Below are 10398 nucleotides of genomic sequence, written 5' to 3' on the forward strand. Positions count from 1 at the left end.
GTAGCATCACCAAGGCTCACATTCCATTCATCCATCCCTACCTCTCAAAAACTGTGGAAATAAAGCAATGGCGAACAACTTCGCCAGAATTTTGTCCGGCAAACGAAATGTGGGCATTATGTCATTAGTTGGAGCCGGGTCTTTGACAGCGGCCTTTTTGCTCAACCGTGAACATGTCACCGCCGGAGCGCAAGTACGGAGAGTGTACCCTGCCAGGTAACCCACGACGCCCTTTATTGCGCTATATGGACATTCAGTCCAGCCATTTCAAGGGCGACATATTGTCATTCTATAGACCTGTTGTTTTAGATACAATAATACATGAGTAATAGTCTACGCTGACCTACATTGAATTCTCTGACTGTCAAAACTGGAGACTAGATGCCATTATTTTAGCAGCAGCATTGTATGAATGTGCTATTTCGAGTTGGTTCTTTCTTACTTTTTGTGGAAATGATAAATGACCTAGGCCTGTTTTATTCATGAAATGTTAAACCTATATTCCGCCTCATGTTTTTTATGTCTAATGATGAAAGATAAATATAAAACAATTAAAATGTATAAGAGAATTCTCTGAATGCATGGTCTACTGATGGAATGTTTTGCCAACAATATGTAGACTACATTGATACGCTCTAATTAATTATTTGGTGAGATAGACAAGTGTTTTTTTTTCAGAACCATGTTGGAATGGTCTAAAATGAATCTAGAATCTCCTTATATGACTTGCATGAGGGCTGGGCTAAAACTCAGCTTTATGGTTTTATAATGATAGGCAGAATCTACCGCAAAATCGATTAGAGAAGATGCTGGAGGCTAAATGCAAAACTGAACAAACCGATTGCATAACGCATAGGCCTATTAACAAATATAGGATATTCCGTTTCCAAAGCATAGTCGAAGAAGGCTCGACGGCTGCTGCGATCAGATTGTAGCATGTATGGTTGCACTGTTGTGTCAGTGATGACCGCGCACTGCGACAGGTATAGGCTTAACATAGCGCGCATGCACTGGTATGTCAAAAGAAAAGCACAGGTAGGCTAGAGTGATAGATGGAAATCACTGTAGCTGTTGGCTATTGAGTAGCCTAAGCTACATTGCAGCGAGTCTTAGGCTGTAATTATCATAATGGTGTCATCAATCACGTGTTTCCTATATAGCTTTATATATATATATATATATATATATATTTTTTTTAATATATATATTATATATATATATATATATTTTTTAAATAATATTTTTTTTTTTTATTATATGTTTATTATATATATTTTATTATATATATATTTTTTTTTATTATATATATATTTTTTATTTTATATATTTTTTTATTTTATATATATTTATTTTATTTTATATATATTTTATTTTTATTTTTTTATTATCCTTGTGGTTCTCAAAGACAATGATTTAGCCATTTGTGTCCGTATGACTGAATGTATCCCGACAGTGCGGACTACCCAGACTTGCGCAAGCACAACAACTGCATGGCCAGCCACCTGACACCTGCCATTTATGCCAAGCTGGTGGACAAGGCCACGCCCAACGGCTACACTCTTGACCAGGCCATCCAGACTGGCGTGGACAACCCCGGGCACCCCTTCATCAAGACCGTGGGCATGGTGGCAGGGGACGAGGAGTCCTATGAGGTCAGAGCAGGCAGCAGTTAGAAGTCTTGAATGCAGATGACAGATGTATAGTCTTCATCAGGGTGAAGCCATAGGCTGTCTATTTTCTCAGTTCCTCACCGCTCTTACAAAGCACATTGGAGGAGAGGATCCAATGTCCCCTCTGGACCTCATCCTCAAATGAGCTTTACATTTTAAAATATATATAATTAAAACTGTTTTTGCTTTGTCATTATGGGGTATTGTGTGTAGATTGATGAGGGGGAAATAACAATTTAATTCATTTTAGAAGAAGGTAGTAATGTAACAAAATGTGGAAAAAGTCGAGGGGTCTGAATACTTTCCGAATGCACTGTATATATTCAATGTCTGCTTTTTTAATAGGTGCCCTTCTTTGTTTGATGTTTCTTAAAGCCATAAAAAGCCCATTTAGTCTATAGGCTACATTTATGTCAGCTACATTAAGAATTAATGAGTACTCTCTGTCTCTTGATACTTTCTGACATGAGGAGGAGCAAGAGCAGTGGTCTATTGACCACATTTGATATTACAATCCCAGCCACTTAATCTGACAATGGAGAACAGGCCCACCCAATCCCCCTGTCCATTTCAGACTGAGACCAACTACCACTGTACCAGAGGGGTGTTGGTTTTAGGATAGAGGAGACCTTCATTTGGGATCACATCTTTTGGTCATCAGTTTCATTGCTTGCTATGAGACTACACCTACTCAGAGACATTGCTATAATAGTATAAATCATACTAGAGTACAATACTATGCTGTAAGCCTGTCTAATAGTTTGTAAAGTGACAGTGATTCTCTTAATGTAGTCTAGAAGGGGGCAGCAGGTAGCCTGGTGGGTAGGAGCGTTGGGCCAGAAACCGAAAGGTTGCTGGATTGAATCACCGAGCAGACAAGGTAAAAATCTGTCGTTCTGCCCCTGAGCAAGGCAGTTGCCTTGTTCCCCGGGTGCCGATGCCGTGGATGTTGATTTAAGGCAGCCCCCCCCCCCCCCCCCCCCCACCTCTCTGATTCAGAGGGTTGGGTTAAATGTGGAAGACACATTTCAGTTGAATGCATTCAGTTGTACAACTGACTAGGTATCCCCCTTTCCTTTTCCATAACTCCTAACCAAATGAGAGACTGTATAATGATGACATTTTTGATGTGGGGTGGTTTCAGGTGTTTGCAGACCTCCTTGACCCGGTCATCAAGGAGAGGCACAATGGCTACGACCCACAGACGATGACCCATCCCACCGACTTGGACTCCAACAAGGTACAGAGATACAACTTCACTGAAAACAACAGTATGGGCTGTGTCTGGTCAAAAGTAGTGCACTTTATAGAGAATAGTGTGCCCTCATGAGTGAGATTTCTAGAACTGGCTGAATGGTGGAGCTGTCCTTCAGCTAAGTTTGCCCTGACCGTCACTATCTCTACCTGGTCACACCACACACAGACCATGTTAGGTGTTGCACACTACTATATTTAACATTAGAAAGTGGACAGATTCACTCACTGGACGCTATACTAATCAGTGATACCAGCTAATATTATATCGTTAGGCAGTAAATCGATTGTGCATACTGGAACGTTAATCATACATTACGTTATATTACATGAATGTCGTTTCTGTCTGATGAAAACCTCTCGTCTCCAAAACAGAAACCTTTCAGGAAATCGAAAAACAAATGACCATATTTTCTCTTTAACGAACATATAATTCTGAAACTAGAAGCTTAAATTAAATGTTCAGAGTACATTGAGGGAAGTTACTGCTTTAAATAAATGTGGGATTATTATTAATTTTTTTTAATGTCACAAGGTTTTTGTCAGACAGCAATGATATGTTATGCTACAGTGAATGTCAATTACTGTATATGGCATACAAATCACATATTAAAGGAACCTAATGTATGATCAATAATCATGTCATGATCCTTGACTTAAACCATTTTGCTTTTTGGGGAGCATAGGTCATTCACAAATTTCCTTCATGTCGGTTTCATGATACTAGGCCTAACTGTCATACTATTTACTACTATAGCTACGCCATTCGTTATTTTTCTGTTTCCCTCCGTCTGTCAGCTCAAGTCGGGCAAATTCGACGAGCGCTACGTGCTGTCGTCGCGGGTCAGGACGGGCCGTAGCATCAGGGGACTGAGCCTGCCCCCGGCGTGTACCCGGGCAGAGCGCCGGGAGGTGGAGAAGGTGGTGGTGGACGCCTTGGCTGGCCTGAAGGGGGACCTGGCGGGGACATATTACAGCCTCACCCACATGACAGACCAGGAGCAGCAGCAGCTCATTGACGTGAGTCATAATGCCAATCCATTTGAAGACCTAAAAGACCGGAGAGAAACAGATATGTTTTGTTAGGCATTGATGTTGTTCCCCTTTCATTAAGACAGCATTTCCTGTCTCTACTGTGTTGACACAGGACCACTTCCTGTTCGATAAACCCGTGTCCCCTCTGCTGACTTGTTCGGGGATGGCCCGTGATTGGCCAGATGCACGCGGTATCTGGTAAGCACCTGTTGGTTATAGATACAGAACCTTAGTGGTCATAACGGTGAGAGGTGACTTTGATTATTGTCTCCTCGTTATTATTTGCATACAGTTGGTACAGTTGGTGCTACACATCACCATGACCCTTCTTTATGGAGGTTTTCCTTCTAGCAAAGTGACAATGTCCACTAGCTTGTATCTCCTGTAGACTGAGCCAAAGACTCTCCTTGTAGACTGAACCTCTCCTGTAGACTGAGCCATAGACTCTCCTTGTAGGCTGAGACTCTCCTGTAGACTGAGCCTCTCCTGTAGACTGAGCCGTAGACTCTCCTGTAGACTGAGCCTTAGATGTACATTAGTGATGCAGACAATGCCCTCTCCGCATTGAGTTTCAGTTGGTGCCCAGAAATAGCCGGATGCCAACCGCTACCCTGCCAGGACCTGCTCCAGCCATTCTCTACCCCCCTACAGCATGCCATCCTCTCCTCTATAATTCATCCTCAGGGCTCTAAATTAAAAATGTCCTGACAGCTCTCTCCTCCTTTCCTGCTTCTCTCTGCTCTCCTGGCTTCAGACCTATCCATTACTTCATTCAATTCTCTAATTGTTTTCAGGAGGCCAATGGGGCAAATATGCCATTGTCTATAATGCAATGCATTACAATAAAATTTTTGCTTATATGGAAATACTGTATCCATTACAATGCAATTTGATTATTGCGTATGTGGCAATATTGTATTCCGCCACCATCACCTGAATGAAGTTACGACGTATGGGAAATGGAACCTGGACAGTTAACTCTAGCTGGTGCAATAGAGGATGGAGAAATGATCTCTCCGCCATGTATAAATAGTTGAACTCAATCTAATTTGAGGAATGCTCTGAGCTCCTTTTTAGACCACCCGGATCAAACCTGATTACCGACAGAAAGGAGAAGCAGAACCTTCTATTTTGTAAATAAAGGCCTCTGAGGAAAAGCATTTATTATCAACGATCGTGATCAGCTCCTCTGAAATAGTCTACATAAACTGGTGGGAGCGCTGGGATCCCATGGCATTAGGAAGCACTACACAAGTATTGATTTATTGTTTTGTGTAGTTTTAAATTAGTATTGATACATTTTGTGTTTTCAATGCTCGCCACTCCTTTGTACCAAACCCAGGCATAACAACACGAAGACCTTCCTGATCTGGATCAATGAAGAGGATCACACCAGAGTCATCTCTATGGAGAAGGGAGGCAACATGAAGAGAGTGTTTGACCGCTTCTGCACAGGCCTGAAAGAGGTATACACACACACACACACACACACACACACACACACACACACACACACACACACACACACACACACACCATTATGTGGCTGCCGGTGTATGCAAGACAAAAATACATCTCAGGGCAAATAAAGTTGTAATCGAATGTTTTTCATCTAGTCTAAAGTGAAAGGTTTGTTCAGGTGGAGAGGCTGATCCAGGAGAAAGGCTGGGAGTTCATGTGGAATGAGAGACTGGGCTACATCCTCACGTGCCCCTCCAACCTGGGCACTGGGCTCCGTGCTGGAGTACACGTCAACCTGCCCAAGCTCAGCAAGGTAACATCTAATCAAGAGCACCAACAAGCATTTTACATTGACATGGGTTAACTAATTAGGGTCAAGTGCATTGCACAAGGGCACATCAACAGATTTTTCACCTCGTCGGCTCGGCGATTCGAACCAGTGACCTTTCGGTTACCAGCCCAATGCTCTTAACCGCTAGGCTACCTGCCACCCACGTCATTCCCAAACCACAGGCTATCTTTTGGATTTTCCAAATACAGACTCATAAATACACAAACCCCTTAAATTCAAATCTGGACCTCGAAGCCAGTTCCACTGCTTTTTTCCCCCCTTATTCCCCTGTAATCAGGGATTGATTTAGATTTGGGACACCGGGTGGGTGCAATTAATGATCAGGTAGAACCGAAAACCAGCAGTACTCCAGACCTCCATGGTAGGACTTGAATGAGACCTATACCCTTACACCAGGGACCAATACGATCCCCACTAGCTAGTCATCCACCACCCATCGTCTTCTGAATGTTTCTCTTTGTTAGGGCACACCGTAACAGAAAAAAAAAAAAAAAAAAACGGGTAAACGAGCATTGAGATGGTATCTCTCCATTTTCCAACCGTTTTTCTGTTTGAGCGTCTACTAAAAGTGACTCCTGTCTGGTAAACCTGCAGGACCCCCGCTTCACTAAGATCCTGGACAACCTGCGTCTGCAGAAGAGAGGAACCGGGGGAGTGGACACTGCAGCCGTGGGCAGCACCTTCGACATCTCCAACCTGGACAGACTGGGCCAGTCAGAGGTAATGGGGAATACATTGTGTTAGGTTTAGACACTGATCTTGGGTTGGTTTAACAGTTATTTCCCCCCCCCACTACAAATGGGTTCAGTTGGGTTTAGAAGGAGGGGAAGCTGTTCCTAGATCTGTACCTAAGAGAAATGTCATCCCACACAGCTACTGGGTGCATCTCAATAGTTTAAAATGACGTACTCTCCATTACCGGCGGCTACATTACAAGGCCATACAAAATAAATTCACTTGGTCATTACAACTGGTACGAACGGAAACAAATTTTTCCCAGAAGGGATCGAGATGGAGAACATTCTTCAGTAGCCTACGCTCCTTATAGGAGGAGCCAAAAGCTTAAGTCAAGTCAAAGTTATTACCCATTACAGATGGTAGGAGGAGTGTAGCAAATCCATTCGCTTTACCCATCAGTCAAGTGAATGAAAGGATGTGAGAGAGGAATCCATTTTAGACTATTGAGATGCGGCCATGGGTTGCACTGGAAGGCTTGAGGAATGTCTTGAGGAGAGAGACTGTCATGCCTGTGTTTAAACCTAACCCTCTCCTGTGTCTGCATGAGAGACATAAGTCAAGTACACATCACTATTCTGTACGGTGTAACTCCTGTACACATCAGTATTCTATACGGTGTGACTCCTGTACACATCACTATTCTGTACGGTGGGACTCCTGTACACATCACTATTCTGTACGGTGGGACTCCTGTACACATCACTATTCTGTACGGTGGGACTCCTGTACACATCAGTATTCTATACGGTGGGACTCCTGTACACATCAGTATTCTGTACGGTGGGACTCCTGTACACATCACTATTCTGTACGGTGGGACTCCTGTACACATCAGTATTCTGTACGGTGGGACTCCTGTATACATCAGTATTCTGTACGGTGGGACTCCTGTACACATCACTATTCTGTATGGTGGGACTCCTGTATACATCACTATTCTGTACGGTGGGACTCCTGTACACATCAGTATTCTGTACGGTGGGACTCCTGTACACATCAGTATTCTGTACGGTGGGACTCCTGTACACATCAGTATTCTGTACGGTGGGACTCCTGTATACATCACTATTCTGTACGGTGGGACTCCTGTATACATCACTATTCTGTACGGTGGGACTCCTGTATACATCACTATTCTGTACGGTGGGACTCCTGTACACATCACTATTCTGTACGGTGGGACTCCTGTACACATCACTATTCTGTACGGTGGGACTCCTGTACACATCACTATTCTGTACGGTGGGACTCCTGTACACATCACTATTCTGTACGGTGGGACTCCTGTACACATCACTATTCTGTACGGTGGGACTCCTGTACACATCACTATTCTGTACGGTGGGACTCCTGTACACATCACTATTCTGTACGGTGGGACTCCTCATCAGTATTGTCATGCCTGGGTTGTATGATGGGATTATTAACATGGGTTGTGTGATGGGATTATTAACATGGGTTGTGTGATGGGATTATTAACATGGGTTGTATGATGGGATTATTAATATGGGTTGTGTGATGGGATTATTAATATGGGTTGTGTGATGGGATTATTAACATGGGTTGTGTGATGGGATTATTAACATGGGTTGTGTAATGGGATTATTAACATGGGTTGTATGATGGGATTATTAACATGGGTTGTGTGATGGGATTATTAACATGGGTTGTATGATGGGATTATTAACATGGGTTGTGTGATGGGATTATTAACATGGGTTGTATGATGGGTGAATGCATGGTAAGAAGGTGGTGTAGTTCCTCTAATAACACTGTGCAATGACACATACACACATGATTCAGCTAGTCAAGATGTTGTTGATCAGTTGAATCAGGAATGAGGTATTACAGCACTGGGAATGAAAGCCCTGCATACACTGCAGCTCTCCAGGACCAATCAGTGAGGAATGGAAGGGCAAGTTTGAGAGAGTGAAAGAATGAGAGAGACTGAGAGAACGAATAACTTAGTGGGTGAAAAAAAATGGAGAGAGCAAGAGAGAGAGAGAGAGACCACTTTCGATCAGTTTGAGCAGGGCTTAGAATTCTGATCACTAAACTTGATCACATAATGACTAGTTATTTGGGATGTAAGATAATTCGTAGATCAGTGATTTAGCCACTGTCGGGCCGCAATGCAGTCGATCTCAAACACGAGCACACTTTGGTTGCGTGCCACGTCCACGACTGTGCCAACGGGCATCAGATTGCTAGGCCTATATCATATGATGTGCTTTAGCTGATGTGCTAAACCCCTTACCTAGATGTTGTGAGATCTGTCATGCGTCTGCAATGCAGTCGCTCGCTAACACGCCCACTGTCTCTCTCTGTGATCAGGTCCAGCTAGTGCAGACGGTGGTAGACGGCGTCAACTACCTGATCGAATGTGAGAAGAAGCTGGAGAAGGGTCAGGACATCAAGATCCCTCCGCCGGTCAGGAAGTAGACTAATCCCCCAACCCAGATATACCTCTTCCTACCAACCTCTGTCTCATCCCCATCAGAACCATAGGTAATGTGTACACATCCAACTCTCTTTGAGATGTCAGATTTAAATGGCACCAAACGTTCCAGGAACATTATTCTGGTAGTCATTGGGACGTTTGGAGCCAAAATGCCTGACATGTTGGCTGAACTCAGCATACCTATAGCGCTAATCCCTATAAAATTATACGTAATGGACTCCTGCTTAACACCTAAACCAGGTCTCTTTTGAAAAATAGACTAACCTGGCTAAATATAGGTTGAATAAATAAAATAAACCTCCTAACCCTAAGCTACAGCATGTCCTATACTCAATGTGTCAGCTACCATTTATCCTCTCCTGTGTATTATTGGGTGGATACCTATATTCTATATACCATGGTATTGTTGAATGCTTGTTTCTGATTGGCTTGAAGGGCATTCTAGAGCGTGCATTATTTCTCTACAACGCACAGTATATCAGCACGGTAGAATTCAAAGGCTATAGTTAATTCTTACATGTTTTGAGCTGCTTTTGAAAGCAAAAGTCGAATGGAAAACTTTATGATCATTGCTGAATTAGATTTTCATAATGGCAAGCTAGTAATTTACTGATGGTTTGGTTAGCTAAACTAGCAAGTCTGCTTGTTTTGGTTACTACGGCAACTACTGTAGCTATCTAGTAAGCTTGCTAGCAACTTCAGTGGATGTTAAACACATTTCTACTGGAAAATGAACACACATCTAGCGGAACATTTTACATTTTAGCCATGGTATAAAAGGGATAATCAACACGGTGCTCTATGCGTTCTCTGGAAAATAATGTATCTCCGTGGAAGGTCAATCCCGCTCTTGTAGCGCGTCGTGAAACACACCTTCCACGTCGTTAATTGTTTTCCATAGACCGCATAGAGCACCGTATTGATTATCCCTTACATAATCCATCCATTTGTGGTAGTCTACATTCAGTGTAACCACGTAGTGATTGTTGACAACTTGAATGTAGCACAACAGCCATGTTGGACTGATAATAACTCGTAAGGGGTTTGTCTGTATGCTGGGGTTATTAGGAAGACACGGGTTGAATTTAGTCATACTAATAACTCATGCTAAACTACTCTGCTCAGTGCTTGATGACGTACTGTATGTATCAAGCAGCAATATCATTTCAACCCACCATTGAATGTCATTCTCAAACATATTTTATTAAAGAAACCATCTATTTAATATCTTTCTCATTCGTCATTAATATTTTAAACCTGTTGCAGACCTCAGTAACCTTTTAACTGTTCAAGGCTGGTGTATATGTGTGTTTGTGCGTGCATGAAAGCAAAGCTTTGACTGACTTACAGTAGGTGGGCGCCATGGTAACCAAGCGCTCAGGTGCTTGATTGTGATCAGCTTGGTAGGGTTTGGTGTCGTGATGACA

General features: G+C 42.8%; 1 protein-coding gene across 1 annotated transcript; it reads left to right on the forward strand.

Moving 5' to 3' along the window:
• Positions 1–10175, forward strand: LOC120051711 (creatine kinase U-type, mitochondrial-like). The gene is made up of 9 exons (XM_038998599.1): positions 1–216; positions 1454–1652; positions 2815–2910; positions 3723–3944; positions 4072–4157; positions 5302–5425; positions 5599–5733; positions 6367–6492; positions 8845–10175. The coding sequence occupies exons 1-9, from the start codon at positions 68–70 to the stop codon at positions 8950–8952; spliced, it is 1245 nt and encodes a 414-aa protein (XP_038854527.1). The 5' UTR covers positions 1–67; the 3' UTR covers positions 8953–10175.
• Positions 10176–10398: the final 223 nt, after the last annotated feature.

Source organism: Salvelinus namaycush, chromosome 8 (assembly GCF_016432855.1).
Source record: "Salvelinus namaycush isolate Seneca chromosome 8, SaNama_1.0, whole genome shotgun sequence".
Taxonomy (NCBI): domain Eukaryota; kingdom Metazoa; phylum Chordata; class Actinopteri; order Salmoniformes; family Salmonidae; genus Salvelinus; species Salvelinus namaycush.